Here is a 16,343-nt window from a genome sequence, read left to right as displayed (position 1 = left end):
CTTTATGATCACTTTTTATTCAAGTTTTTCTGGGATGCAATGTGACCAAAAATCTGCAGTTTTTCCCTTTTGGCAGGTTATCGCCCTAATGCTGATTAAAGTGTGAGATCAGGAATGTGATCATTTAGTTCGAATGATTCCGCATGCAGGGGTAGCAAATATGTTTATTTTTTATTTTTATTTTAACAAAAGGTAAAGGGGTGTAATTTAAATTTTTATCATGGGATGGATTTATATATTTTTATTTTATCACATTTTTTACACACTTTTGCAGCCCCCCCTGAGGGGCTACTATAGGCAATACCACAATTGCTCAAACGAATCAATGCAGTACATATGTACTGCATTGATCTACAGAATCTGTGCTCGCTTGTTAGAGGCTGCTGAAGGTAGCCTCTGACAATTGCTGAATACAGGCATCCTAACACACAGAGAAGAGGACCCGGGCTGCCTGTACAACGGATCTAACCACTAAACACCAATGACTCCTATGGGAAGCCATTTAAATTTCACTGTAATTTTTCCCTACACTAACCAGCAGCAGAATGGCGATGGGGCGAGTGACCGGTATTATTCAATTCAGGGTTACATGTCCTGCCTGACCAATCCCAGGCAGGGATATCTGGCTAGTCCTGTGTTTCGAGACTCTTAAATGAGGCTCCACAGGCTCTTTGTTGCATATTCGTATTTCCCAGGGAGCAATGCACCTAGGGTTTCACTGCATTGAGCGCTTTAACCAGCAGCTGACAGTATTATCTTTGTCTGGTCTCCCTGAGATCAGTGATCTGTTTACTGTATGGCTTTACTAGGCATTGCTCCCACCTAACCAGAATCCTGCTCCAGACTGATGAGGTGCAACACCCTGAAACAGCTGTCAGTGGATAAATCCCTGGCCTTAGTTTTTCTCTTGTCATTACATTGACTTCCCTACAGGAGCAACCCCTTGGATGGGTCCTTCCTGGAGAGATATCTGGCTAGTCCTGTATTTTGAGACTCTTAAATGAGGCTCCACAAGCTTGTTTTTGCATATTCGTCAATCCCAGGCATGCCCCATTGCAAGGGCAACTTTGATGTCTAAAAGCTTGGTGATTGGCTGATGAGCCATCAGCTTAGCAGCCTTTTAACAAACTTTATCGACAAACAACAGATACATACATGAACAGACGCGTTACTAGAGCAGTAGCAAATCCCCTCCTGCTCTGGACAGTTCCTAACATGGACAGAGGTGGCAGCAGAGAGCACTGTGTCAGACTAGAAAGAATAAACCATTTCCTGCAGGGCATACATACCACAGGTGTGTAAACACAGGCACTGCAATTCCCAGCTGTGGTGTGCAGGCCCTCAATATATGCAACACTTTGACTGCCATGGTGTAGAGCCAGGCCTGAGGCCTAGATCAGAGCTGTGATCTTTGGATACATCTAATCACAGACATTTCTTTTGACAGACATTTCTCCTCAGGCATAGAATCATAATATAAGACTATATGTGAACATACGTTAATCCTAATCATTCTAATATATAGTTCCCCCGTGGGACACTACAATGAGACTACTGGTTCTTGGCCTCCTAAGTATATGGACGCTATCACCTACCATGGCCGGCTCTGGCATTATATATATATCATTATTATCTTATTTAGTATATTTTATTTGCCACGTACTATATTTATTATGTATTTATTCTATTACGGCAGTATTACCTAGGCACTATGTGGTGGTATTTAGCCATGACATAGCAATGTTATTATGGACCTGGTATGTATCACTATTACTCTATATGATGGTAGTGTGTCATGCACTTATATAACTATTGTGTATTGCTGTCTGGATGTGAGGGGAGTATACAGATCAGTTTACAACATACAATGGGAGGGTCGGGTCTAAGTTTGTCATGTGCGATACTGACTGTATCTAAGCTTAGGCTATGTTCACACAACGTAAGAGACCAACAATTCCGTAACCTGTCCGGTTCACGTAACGGCCGGTCTCAGAAAAGATAATTCCAGCCGATGCCGCAGTACCGAGCTATACTATGTGTATACGCTCTGGCCGGGATCCCATAGAAGGCAAGGCAATGTATATTTTCGTAATAATTACGGCCCTTGTACAACGGCCGTGGTTTTACGAAAATATAAGTTGTGTGAACATAGCCTTATAGTGTGTCATCCTCTCTAAGATAACCCCACTGCACTACACTTCCCATCATGCAGTAGTTTTCTATACATGGTGAGCTGTAGGTGAGATGCTCTGCAGCATTACAGGCCCTCATGTCTGTGAGTATAGCAGAGCTGTCTCGGGTTTGGCAGCGTATGTGAGGTTGGGGTCTGTGCCGTCTCCTGTCTGTAGGTGAGATGCTCTGCAGCATTACAGGCCCTCATGTCTGTGAGTATAGCAGAGCTGTCTCGGGTTTGGCAGCGTATGTGAGGTTGGGGTCTGTGCCGTCTCCTGTCTGTAGGTGAGATGCTCTGCAGCATTACATGCCCTCATGTCTGTGAGTATAGCAGAGCTGTCTCGGGTTTGGCAGCGTATGTGAGGTTGGGGTCTGTGCCGTCTCCTGTCTGCTCCCTAGTTTGGTCAATTCCAGATCTGTCAATGTTTGGGTTGGCAGAGCAGAGAGAGTTCAGTATCATTGCATCACCATCCCCATCTTCCCACCCTCCTGTCCTCCATTATATCTGCTCTTCCTGCACAGTCTGCTATCTGTGCCCCCCAAAGCCCCCTGTACCCTGTAGACCAATGAACCTATACCCACTTACATCCTCAGTGTCACAGGATTGTGTTTGCAGCAATCCCATACATTTCCTACAATGTTCATCCTAATCTTCCTGGTTTCTCATCTCTGTCACTACATTTCACTACGATTCCCCTCATGACAAGGCTTCGCCTATCCAAGCATGATGGGAACTGTAGTACTACAACAGCTGGAGGGCCGGAGGTTCCCCATCCCTGCCTTATCCACAGGATAGGGGATAAGTGTTTGATCATGAGGGGTTTGACCCACTGTCACCCCCAAGAATCATAAGGAGTGGACCCCGAGGCTTTTGTCTGAATGGAACAGTGGTCACACATGAGCACAGCTGCTCCTTTCATTGTCCAAGAGACATGGAGTGACTGCGCATGCTAGACTGCTGCTCCTTTCATTGTCCAAGAGACATGGAGTGACTGCGCATGCTAGACTGCTGCTCCTTTCATTGTCCAGGAGACATGGGGTGACTGCGCATGCTAGACTGCCACTCCTTTCATTGTCCAAGAGACATGGAGTGACTGCACATGCTAGACTGCTGCTCCTTTCATTGTCCAAGAGACATGGGGTGACTGCGCATGCTAGACTGACGCTCCTTTCATTGTCCAAGAGACATGGAGTGACTGCACATGCTAGACTGCTGCTCCTTTCATTGTCCAAGAGACATGGAGTGACTGCGCATGCTAGACTGCTGCTCCTTTCATTGTCCAGGAGACATGGGGTGACTGCGCATGCTAGACTGCTGCTCCTTTCATTGTCCAAGAGACATGGGGTGACTGCGCATGCTAGACTGACGCTCCTTTCATTGTCCAAGAGACATGGAGTGACTGCACATGCTAGACTGCTGCTCCTTTCATTGTCCAAGAGACATGGAGTGACTGCACATGCTAGACTGCTGCTCCTTTCATTGTCCAAGAGACATGGAGTGACTGCGCATGCTAGACTGCTGCTCCTTTCATTGTCCAAGAGACATGGGGTGACTGCGCATGCTAGACTGCTGCTCCTTTCATTGTCCAAGAGACATGGGGTGACTGCGCATGCTAGACTGCTGCTCCATTCATTGTCCAAGAGACATGGGGTGACTGGGCATGCTAGACTGCTGCTCCTTTCATTGTCCAAGAGACATGGAGTGACTGCACATGCTAGACTGCTGCTCCTTTCAGACAGGAGATTCAGGATTGTAAGGACATTACGGGAGAGATTTATCAAACATGGTGTAAAGTGAAACTGGCCCAGTTGCCCTAGCAACCAATCAGATTCCACCTTTCATTCCTCACAGACTCTTTTGAAAATGAAAGGTGGAATCTGATTGGTTACTAGGGGCAACTGAACCAGTTTCACTGTACACCATGTTTGATAAATCTCTACCGTAATGTGTATGGGGGTGGCTGAAATTGGTCTGAGGAAAGAATAGGGTTATGTTCACACACCGTCCAAATGACGGCCATTTTTATTGAATGGCTGGCAAATAACGTCCGGATGGCCAATAAAAATGGAGTGTGTTAACTTCATAGCTCCCAACCGTCCCGGATTCCGCGGGACAGTCCCGTTTTCAGGGTTCTGTCCTGCGGTCCCGGAACGGCACCCAGTGTCCCGCATTATATGTGGCCCGTCCAAAAAAACAATAAACCAGTAACTCACCTGTCCGCTGGTCCCAGCAGCGCCTCTCCCGGCAGAGCGCGCACTCCCGTCATCCTCCGGGGCGGGCAGCGGGGGTATACAGACACTGACTGTGCCGGAAGTGAGCTGCAGCCTCTATCATGAATTACTTCCGGTACAGTCAGTGTCTGTATACCCCCGCTGCCCGCCCTGGAGGATGACGGGAGTGCGCGCTCTGCCGGGAGAGGAGCTGCTGGGACCGGGGGACAGGTGAGTTACTGGTTTATTGTTTTTCTGGTCGGGCCACACAAATGGCTACTATGGCTACTATGTGGGGCGCTATATGGGGGGATTGGCTACTATATAGGGCAGGGGTGGGGAACCTCCGGCCCGCGAGCCGCATCCGGCCCCTGAGACCTCCCGATGCGGCCCGCAGCCTGCAGCTCCCCTGTGATGCTCGCCGCTCTGCTGGGGAAGAAGCCGGCATACACCGCATCCTCCGGTGTCTGTGACAGCTGGCGGACACCGGAGGATGCTGTCTGTGCCGGCTTCTTCCCCAGCAGAGCGGCGCGTGTCTGTAGTCTCTTGCGGGCCGCGCGCGATGACGTCATTTCATCGCGCGCCGCCTGCAGGAGAAGACCGGCACAGAGGACCTGGGAGAAAAGAGGACCTGGACTGCGTGGGAACGGAGGTAAGGTGAGTGGGATGTTTATTTTTTTATTTGGGGGTTAACTAGACTAGGATCCCAGGGACATGACTGATGGGGGGGGGACAACTAGGCTACCAGGGACATGACTGATGGGGGGGATAACTAGGCTACCAGGGACATGACTGATGGGGGGGACAACTAGGCTACCAGGGACATGACTGATGGGGGGGGGGACAACTAGGCTACCAGGGACATGACTGATGGGGGGGGACAACTAGGCTACCAGGGACATGACTGATGGGGGGGGACAACTAGGCTACCAGGGACATGACTGATGGGGGGGACAACTAGGCTACCAGGCACATGCCTGATGGGGGGGGGGGGGAATAACTAGGCTACCAGAGACATGACTGATGGGGGGGGGGATAACTAGGCTACCAGGGACATGCCTGATGGGGGGGGGGGATAACTAGGCTACCAGAGACATGACTGATGGGGGGGGGGGGGAATAACTAGGCTACCAGGGACATAACTGATGGGGGGGGGGGGGGGACAACTAGGCTACCAGGGACATGCCTGAGGGGGGGTAACTAGGCTACCAGGGACATGCCTGATGGGGGGGGGGGGGGGAATAACTAGGCTACCAGGGACATGCCTGATGGGGGGGGGACAACTAGGCCACCAGGGACATGACTGATGGGGGGGACAACTAGGCTACCAGAGACATGACTGATGGGGGGGGGACAACTAGGCTACCAGGGACATGACTGATGGGGGGGGGCAACTAGGCTACCAGGGACATGACTGATGGGGGGATAACTAGGCCACCAGGGACATGCCTGATGGGGGAGACAACTAGGCTACCAGAGACATGACTGATGGGGGGGGGAATAACTAGGCTACCAGGGACATGACTGATGGGGGGGGAATAACTAGGCTACCAGGGACATGACTGATGGGGGGGGGAAAACTAGGCTACCAGGGACATGACTGATGGGGGGGACAACTAGGCTACCAGAGACATGACTGATGGGGGGGGGATAACTAGGCTACCAGGGACATGCCTGATGGGGGTTAACTAGGCTACCAGGGACATGACTTGGGGGTTAACTAGACTACAAGGGGCATCACTGGGGGTTAACTACAATAGCAGGGGCACTAGGGGAACAATACTATGCCTTGTCCTGGGTGCTGCAAACCCCCGCTACTAACTGCCGCGCACGGTATGCGGCCCTCGAATGATTTTATTAATGCCCGACTGGCCCTCGACATGGAAAAGGTTCCCCACCCCTGATATAGGGGGATTGGCAACTATATGGGGCGCTATATGGGGGATTGGCTACTAAGTGGGGCATATATGGAGGCATTTGCTACTACTGTATGTGGGGCACTATATGGGGGATTGGCTATGTGGGGCGCTATATGGGGAATTGGCTACTATGTGGGGCACTATATGGGGGGATTGGATACTATGTGGGGGCATTGGCTACTATGTGGGCACTATATGGGGGATTAGCTACTATGTGGGGCATATATGGGGGCATTGGCTACTATGTGGGGAACTATATGGGGGGATTGGCTACTATGTGGGGAACTATATGGGGATTGGCTACTATGTGGGGCACTATATAAGGGGATTGGCTACTATGTGGGGCACTATATGGGGGCATTGGCTACTATGTGGGGCACTATATGGGGGCATTGGCTACTATGTGGGGCACTATATGGGGGAATGGGATACTATGTGGGGCACTATATGGGGGGATTGGATACTATGTGGGGCACTATATAGGGGGATTGGATACTATGTGGGCACTATTGGGGGGATTGGATACTATGTGGGGCACTATAATGGGGGATTGGATACTATATCGGGCACTATTCAGTCAGCAGCATGTGGTGACTGTAGGGGAGTGGCTATGGAGGGTTGCTATGGGGGTGTGGCTATGGAGGGTCGCTATGGGGGCGTGGCTATGGAAGGTCGCTATGGGGGCGTGGCTATGGGGACCGCGTCGCACATGTCCCTCTTTGCTCTTTGCAAAAGTTGAGAGGTATGTGTTAACATAGCCTGGAGCAATTGAATTTCAACAGGCCCAATCCCTTTATGTTCTAGAAACAAGCTGCCGCTTTTACCCTTCTCCCTTCCGGAATACATGGATGCTCAGCTGGAGCCAGCGTGTATGTGTATAGGGGCGGCTGGCGGGGTGTTCAGCCTTGGGGGGCTCAGTAGAGGCAGTCGGACCCCTAAGGGACACATATAATAGTCTCTGTACTATTATAACATTGGGCTTTATTATGGCTAGAAGAGCTCTATTAATATCCAGACACTAGAAGTCTATGAAGAGCGCGCTGCGTCCTAGAGGTGCCGCTGTGTGGTCCTAGCAGTCTGGCATGTAGTGAATGTTGGCAGGCCCGCCTGGTAATTTCGCACATAGCTGACTCCTTGGTTCCCGCAGAGATTTACTGGGTCATTGTTCTGTATATAAACTTCATGGATGGCGGAATGATGCCCCCGAGGGCTGGAAATTGCCTGCCGCCTCCTCATACCACCCACACATAGCTTCATCCATTTCCCCCCTACATGACTCCCCCACATCCCCCGCCAGACATGGTCTACGAAGGAGTCCTGGGGTGTACATGGAGCCCGCTCCTCATTATTGGCTATGGTACAGGTGTGCACATTACAAAAGTCACATGATCCCCAGGTGTGCAAACTGTGCGGGTCACATGACGTGATGGTCAGGAGTAGTCAGCTGGCCTCATCATTTCTAATATACTTCCATTTTTCACCATCTCCGCTTGCTGACGGTAAATATGAGTAAATATTATTGGTGCTGTTCCTCTGTTATTCTTTCCGGAAAGATAAAAATTCATAGGTTTCCAGGAGGTATAATAGAGGAATACACAATACATGGCTGCATTAAGTGCTTCAGGACAGGTGCTTCTCTCTTTGCCTCAGCTTTGTGCTATGGCTAATAGATAAGGAGTCTTTGGAGTTGGGGATAAGGCAACTCGAGTATTGGGGTTAGGCCTACACAGCAATTCCCAGTCACGTGACTCAATTACTCATAAAAGAGATTGGGGTCGTGTCGCCACAACATGGTGGTTTCTGATTGTGTGACCAGGAATTGCAGTGTAGCCCCAGCCTTATCCTGATGTAACATTAAAGGGGTACTCCAGAGAAAGAAAAAAAATCTTTCATAACTGGTGCCAGAAAGTGCCAAAAATTTGTAAGTTACTTCTATTAAAAAATATCAAGTCTTCCAGTACTTATCAGCTGTTGTATGTCCTGCAGGAAGCAATGTATTCTTTCCAGTCTGACACAGTGCTCTCTGCTGCCACCTCTGTCCATGTCAGCAGCAAATCCCTATAGAAAACCTCTACTGCTCTGGACAGTTCCTGATATGGACAGAGGTGGCAGCAGAGAGCACTATGTCAGATTTGAGAGAATACACCACTTCCTACAGGACATACAGCAACTGATAAGTACTGGAAGACTGGAGATTTTTAAATCAAAGTAAATTACAAATCTTTGGCACTTTCTGGCACCAGCTGATTTGAATTATTTATTTCCCCCGCTGGAGTACCCCTTTAAGGAGAATGGAAACAAATTATATTAGTCGGAATCGGCATTACCAGGCACGGCCACTACTGAAAGTAAGGCAGTGAAGAGGCCGCACTTTGTCAGGGTTTCCAGGATCCTCTCTGAAAAAACGTTTTTAACCCCTAGACGACCCTGGACGTAGGGTTACGTCATGGAAGTCTGTCCCCAGACGACCCATGACGTAACCTTACGTCATGGGTGTTATTCCTGCTATGAAGCGCGCTCCGGAGCGGAGCGTGCTTCATAGCAGGTGGGGGCCGGCTGCAATCAGCAGTCGGGACCTCACCGGTAATGACACGCTGCAGCGATCTCGCTGCCGCGTGTCATTAACCACTTAAACGCCGCGATCGCAGCGTTTAAGTGTAAGTGACAGGGGGAGTCCCCTGTCACTTACCGATCGGGACCCCCGCAGTGTGACTGCGGGGGTCCCGATCGTTGAAACGGACTGCTGGAGGTCTCTCACCTGCCTCCGTGCGGTCCGATCGGCGATCTGCTACACTAAGCCTGCACAGGCAGGCTCAATGAGCAGAGTGCTGATAACACTGATCAATGCTATGCCTATGGCATAGCAATGGTCAGTGTAAAAATCAAAGTATTGTATGTACAAGTCCCCCAAAGGGACTTCAAAAGTGTAAAAAAAAAAAAAAAGTTCAAAACACTAACACACTACCTCAAAGCCCCTCCCCCAATAAAAGTCTAAATCACCCCCCTTTCCCATTATATAAATAAAACATATAAAAATGAATAAATAGATAAACATATAATATACCGTAGCGTGCGTAATTGTCCGATCTATTAAAATATAACAAGCGTCATTGTGACCGGTAAACGGCGTACACGAAAAGAGGGGAAAAAGTGCGCAGATTACTGATTTTATGTTACATTATATATTAAAAAAATCAATAAAAAGTGATCAAAACGTCCGATCTTCACAAATATGGTATTAATAAAAACTAGAGATCATGGCGGAAAAAATGACACCCCATACAGCCCCATAGGTGAAAAAATAAAACCGTTATAAGCGTCACAATAGGCCCATTTTATTAATATTTAATTGCCAAAAAAAAGGATTTCATAAAAAAATATATAACATTAGAGAATCTGTGTAACCTGCATATGGTTGTGTTCGGACTGACCTATAGAATAATAGTGTCATGTCGCTGTTACCATATAGTGCATTACATAGACACAGGAACCCCCCAAACGTTACCATATTGCATTCTTTCTTACGATTTCACCTATTTCTATCTTCATAAATAATATATTTGGAATTCCATCATACATGTTATGGTAAAATGAATGACGCCATTACAAAGTACAACTATTCCTGTAAGAAATAAGCCCTTACATGGCCTGTAGATAGAAAACTGAGAGTGCTAGAGCTCTTAGAAGGGGAGGAGGGGAAAACGGAAACACTAAGATCAAAATTTGCGCGGTCCACTGGGTCATTTTGGGCCTGGTCCTCAAAGTACTCTATGGGTACTCTAGCAAAAAAAAAAATTTCAAATCAACTGATATCAGAAAGTTATAAAGATTTGTAATTTACTTCTATTAAAAAATCTCTAATCTTCTTATATTTATCAGCTGCTGTATGTCCTGCAGGAAATGTGGTTTTATTTTCAGTCTGACACAGTGCTCTCTGCTGACATCTCTGGCTGAGACAGGAACTCTCGGTTTTATATGAATCCCCATAGAAAACCTCTCCTGCTCTGGACAGTTCCTGTCTCGGCCAGAGATGTCAGCAGAGAGCAGTGTCAGACTAAAAATAAAACATTTCCTGCAGGACACACAGCAGCTGATACGTATGGGAAGACTTGAGATTTTTTAATAGAAGTAAATTACAAATCTATATAACTTCCTGACAACAGTTGATTTGAAAGAAAAAGTTTTTCTCTGGACAACCCCTTTAATATTCTGTGACTTTTCATAGTTACCCATAGCAACCAATCCTGCTTTCATTTTCTATTGGCTTTAAAAAAAATGAAAGCTGGAATCTGATTGGTTGCTACGGGCGACTGCACCACCGTTCCTCTGCACAAGGTGCCATGTGATCAGCATAGAGTGGCCATGGTCACCGCTGGCACCGCCATATTGTCCTGCCGTGCCGACCTCCATAAATCTCCCCTTCTGTTCTCGTCTAGACGCGGCCATGCATATGCCTGATTAATTACCCCCCGAAAGAACAAAGCTACAAGCGGGCCCACACCTGCCAGCTGGCTGCCTGGTCACAGAGAGATAGCGCCCATTCTCTTCTCCACATTCGCCAATGGCTGTATTTGGTGACAGTAAAACATAGGAGAGATGCCAGTGTTAAAGGGACAGTAACCTAAAACTGTACGACCTCCTCTACTGGAAGAGAACTGGATTTAAAGCAGGGATGGGGAACCCTTGGCCCTCCAGCTGTGGCCAAACTACAATTCCCATCATGCCTGGACAGCCTTCGGCTGTCCAGGCATGATGGGAATTGTAGTTTGGCCACAGCTGGAGGGCCGAAGGTTCCCCATCCCTGATTTAAAGGGTCTACAACTATTATAAGGTTGCTGATAACATACGTCATGTCTTCGACCACTCATAACATTGCATGTCCAGGCATGATGGGAATTGTAGTTTGGCCACAGCCCACTGACATTCTTCTCACTCTTCGTGCAGTTGGCCTCCAAGTATGACCCCCAGCTGGAGATGGAGCTGAGACAGTGGATCGAGAGCACGACCGGGAGGAACATCGGAAACAAGTTCATGGAGTCCCTGAAAGATGGCGTCATCCTGTGCGAGTGAGTAGGGCATGGATCTATTGTCTGGCATGGATCTATTATCTGGCATGGATCCATTGTCTGGCATGGATCCATTGTCTGGCATGGATCCATTGTCTGGCATGGATCCATTGTCTGGCATGGATCTATTGTCTGGCATGGATCTATTGTCTAACATGGATCTATTGTCTGGCATGGATCTATTGTCTGGCATGGATCTATTGTCTGGCATGGATCTATTGCCTGGCATGAATCCATTGTCTGACATGGATCTATTGTCTGGCATGGATCTATTGTCTGGCATGGATCCATTGTCTGGCATGGATCTATTGTCTGGCATGGATCTATTGTCTGGCATGGATCTATTGTCTGGCATGGATCTATTGTCTGGCATGGATCTATTGTCTGGCATGGATCCATTGTCTGACATGGATCCATTGTCTGGCATGGATCTATTGTCTGGCATGGATCCATTGTCTGGCATGGATCTATTGTCTGACATGGATCCATTGTCTGGCATGGATCTATTGTCTGGCATGGATCTATTGTCTGGCATGGATCCATTGTCTGGCATGGATCTATTGTCTGACATGGATCCATTGTCTGGCATGGATCTATTGCCTGGCATGGATCCATTGTCTGGCATGGGTCTGGTCAGCAGTGCCATTCTCTGATATACTCTCCTCATTCTCTCTATTACAGATTAATCAATAAGCTGCAGCCGGGATCCGTCAAGAGGATCAATGAGTCTACACAAAACTGGCATCAGGTGAGTGACCTCCTGCACTGTTACTAATGCTGGGTTTACGCGGAGCGATAATTCGCCCAATCGTACGATTAACGATTTCTATTTCAAGCCTATCTCGCACATAGGTAAAATCAGTGAACGACTGTTTACACGGAACGATCGGCGAATTTTTTGCGAACGACGATTTAAGAACAAGTTAAAAGATCAAAATGAACGATTTCTCGCTCGTCGTTCGATCGTTCGCTGCATTTATACGAACGATTATCGTTCGAATTCGATCGTTATCGTGCAAATTCAAACGATATTCGTTCCGTGCAAACCCAGCATTAGGGTCCGCTTACACACACAGATTATCTGACAGATTTTTGCAGCCAAAATCAGAAATGGATTTAAAAAAAAAAAAAAGAGAAATCTCAGTCTTTTCTTTATGACCTGTTCCCTGTTTATAGTCCATTCCTGGCTTTGGCTGCAAAAATCTGTCAGATATCTGTCAGATAATCTGTGTGTGTAAACGGACCCATACATACCTGATAGGTCAGCCACATTCATATACACAGAGCTGCAGTACCACACACAGACTGGAGGGGCACTGTTTTCAGAAGAATTCATACATAACCAGGTTCTTTATTTCTTTGGCAGCTGGAAAATATTGGAAACTTCATTAAGGCCATCACAGCGTACGGAGTCAAACCACATGATATATTTGAGGCAAATGACCTGTTTGAGAACACCAACCTCACCCAAGTCCAGTCCACACTGCTCGCCCTGGCAGGCATGGTAAGTCAATGTAGTCAACTGGCCCTGAATAAGGGGACATGATGGGTCCTATGTATGAGGACAAGTAATCCTGTACTGATCCTGAGTTACATCCTGTTTTATGCACGTGTCCAATCAAGGGGAAACGCTTCCCGGCACCACTTAGTCCTTATTTCCGCAAGACACACTCACATACCCCTCTATAGGATGACCTCCGTACTGTTAAAGGGTGTTGCTCAACAACCAGACCAAGTGTCCATATCAAAGCAAAGGAGAAAAACTGTGGCACTCACCCCAATGAACAGTTTAAAAAGCCTTTATTGCAGAGCGGCTGGGTGAAGACGCTGACTAGTGACTGGGCTACAGCTGTTTCACGCGCATGCGCAGCGCGCTTCCTCAAGGACTTGAGGAAGCGAGCTGCGCATGCGCGTGAAACGGCTGGTGAGGTCACTGTGTACATACATTACTGATCCTGTACTGATCCTGAGTTACATCCTGTTTTATACCCCAGAGCTGCACTCACTATTCTGCTGGTGGGGTCACTGTGTACATACATTACTGATCCGGTACTGATCCTGAGTTACATCCTGTATAATTATACTCCAGAGCTGCACTCACTATTCTGCTGGCTTCTGTGCATTCTCTGCTGGTTCAGAGTTCAGTTTCTTCATCAAGGACACTGAACTCTCACATGACTGAGATGACATCACTACTCAACAAATTTAATGGCTGAATAGTTTACAGGTGCAGGCCCAAGCCTGATGAGTCGATGAGTCACCCTTCATTGTCTGACATAGCATATTAAAGATGAGGGCATGACTTAAAGCAGACCTAATAATCAGAAGAATCTCTCTGTGGTATACAGGAGCAGCTATTACACAAGCCCCAGCCATGTTACATTGTGTGATGTAATGTGTAGCTCCTGGGTAGGTACAAGCAGGGGCAGATTAACTTTATCATAGGCCCTGGGCTGTTCACCAAGCCTGGGCCCCCCCACCCCACTGTAACTATGGCAGCACTAGCCTGGCATTCATAGTATAGTATAGATAATGTCATGATGTCCTGATTTGTGCAAAATTGCCATAAAAAAACAGTGATTTTTTGCAAATCATGGCGGAAGTGTAGCCAGGAGACAGAACACCATTGAAAGTATAAGTCTTTTTGGGTGGTCATGGGCCCCCCAGGTGCTCAGGGCCCCGGGCTGCCGCCCAAAACGCCCCTATTATAATCCACTACTGGGTACAAGCACATAGATGAAGGCACTGCCATCCAAATAGGGATTTCTGAGACTGGAAGGCACTAAATGTTAAATGTTAGGATTGCAGTTTTCTTCTGCCATCTGGTGGTAAAGTTGGGTACTGCACAGTAAAGACTACATACTTAGCTCATCAGTACTGAGATGCTGAGCTGCATCCTGAATTGCTCACTTCTTACCAAGATTGTGTAGTGATAGATTACTTTTCATTACCTGTTGTAATATAAGATAGAAAAAACTACATCTCCCACAATGCAGTGAAGCAATGTAAAGCATAGGAGAAGGACAGAACAACCTGAACCTCAAATGTGACTGGAGATGCAATGCAGACTACCATAGGCTCCAATGCAATAGGGTGCATTTACACAGGCAGATTTATCTGACAGATTTTGAAAGCCAAAGCCAGGAGTGACTCTGAAAAGAGGAGAAATCTCAGTCTTTCCTTTATGACCTGTTCCGTGTTTATGGGCTGTTCCTGGCTTTGGCTTCAAAAATCTGTCAGATAAATCTGCCTGTGTAAACGCACCATTAGCTGGAGTCACTGACCTGTGACCTAATGGAGGACAACACACACTAGACCAGTGCTCTCCAGTCTGTGACCCATCATGTCCTGACTCTGAATCTAGGGGGTTACAATGAAATGGTAAAATCTCGGCTTCACCTGTATCCTTCAATGTTTTAGGCCAAGTCAAAAGGCGCCAAAGTGAACCTTGGAGTTAAGTATGCCGACCGACAGGAGAGGAAATTCAACCCGGAGAAACTTAAAGAAGGAAGAAATATCATTGGACTTCAGGTGAGTCTTGGATATATGCGTTCTCACAGGACATGAGCACTGACCTATAGCAGTAATCACCAATCTGTGACCAAACTACAACCCCCAGCATGAGCCTAGGTGCACCCTCTGCACCAGAGGTAGAGAACCATGGCTCCCCAGCTGTTGCAAAACTACAACTCCCATTATGCCTGGACAGCTAAAGCTAAAGCATGAAGGGAGTTGTAGTTTTGCTGGAGAGCTAAGGTTCCCCATCCCTGCTCATAACCTTATAACATAATAAATTGATATTGTCATACTCCACATTCACCACTAGATGGCAGCAGAGTAATAACAGATTGGGGAAAGTCACATTCTAGCGCTATAAGGATACTGGGGAGAGACAGACAAAATGGTTCTTGAACATTTTACTGCGGATAAGGTGACATCTGAAATTTTCATCATCAGAAGTAGCAGTAATGTGAATAAGGTTTTAGTGATTAGGGTTATCATATATTATGTGTTTAACCTCAACCTAAAACATTTGGGGGAGATTTATCAAACATGGTGTAAAGTGAAACTGGCTCAGTTGCCCCTAGCAACCAATCAGATTCCACTTTTCATTCCTTACAGACTCTTTGTAAAATGAAAGGTGGAATCTGATTGGTTGTTAGGAGCAACTGAGCCAGTTTCACTTTACACCCTGTCTGATAAATCTCCCCCTTGGTCTTCGTACAGATGGGAACCAACAAGTTTGCCAGCCAAAAAGGGATGACATCATACGGCACCCGTAGACATCTGTATGACCCCAAACTAGGCACTGACCAGCCGCTGGACCAAGCCACCATCAGCCTACAGATGGGCACCAATAAGGGGGCATCCCAGGTGAGTTTACTATCAGCCTCATCTATATACAGGGTTATATGACCAATGGCTACAGACCTAATTCACTGTTCTGTTTCCGTAGGCCGGCATGACGGCTCCAGGCACCAAACGCCAGATCTTCGAACAGAAGCTTGGCATGGAGCATTGCGACACCCAGACCATACCCTTGCAAATGGGAACAAACAAGGGGGCATCTCAGCAAGGCATGACTGTGTACGGCCTCCCCCGCCAGGTCTACGACCCCAAGTACTGCATGGATCCCAACATGCTCCTGATGCCGGAGGAAGACGGCGAATTCAACAGCCATCAGTATTACAACTCCGAGTAACAGCGTCCATTCCTGACCTTACCCGTACACCACCCTCTTCTGTGCCAGTGTGTGCCTGCTACTGTGGCAGAGAACGGTGTTCATGCTGCCCATTCTATGCCAGTGTGTGCTAGTTGCTCTGGCTAAGGGGGTTAAATGCTATCCACTATCCGTGTTTGCTCGTGCAAAGGAAGAAATAGATGATGCCCGCTCTGTGCCAGCCTGCCTTCTGGCCATTAGATGCTGCCCGTCCCATACCTGCTGTTCTGGCAGAGAATGAGGCTCATCCTACCC

At 47.6% G+C, this 16,343-nt stretch overlaps 1 protein-coding gene across 2 annotated transcripts in view; it reads left to right on the top strand.

The window, feature by feature from the left end:
• CNN1 (calponin 1) overlaps positions 1-16,099 on the top strand; it is a 40,560-nt gene extending 24,461 nt beyond the window's left edge. For both annotated transcript variants that reach the window (XM_069947164.1, XM_069947172.1), the window contains 6 exons: positions 11,247-11,368; positions 12,050-12,116; positions 12,735-12,872; positions 14,789-14,899; positions 15,596-15,742; positions 15,825-16,099. In XM_069947164.1, coding sequence (XP_069803265.1) covers positions 11,247-11,368; positions 12,050-12,116; positions 12,735-12,872; positions 14,789-14,899; positions 15,596-15,742; positions 15,825-16,070 — 831 coding nt within the window. In that variant the 3' untranslated portion in view covers positions 16,071-16,099. The remainder of the gene's footprint in view (positions 1-11,246; positions 11,369-12,049; positions 12,117-12,734; positions 12,873-14,788; positions 14,900-15,595; positions 15,743-15,824) is intronic.
• Positions 16,100-16,343: the final 244 nt, after the last annotated feature.

Source organism: Dendropsophus ebraccatus, chromosome 1 (genome assembly GCF_027789765.1).
Source record: "Dendropsophus ebraccatus isolate aDenEbr1 chromosome 1, aDenEbr1.pat, whole genome shotgun sequence".
NCBI lineage: Eukaryota > Metazoa > Chordata > Amphibia > Anura > Hylidae > Dendropsophus > Dendropsophus ebraccatus.
Note: the sequence above shows the minus strand (reverse complement) of the source record. Positions and strands in the feature narration are given on the sequence as shown.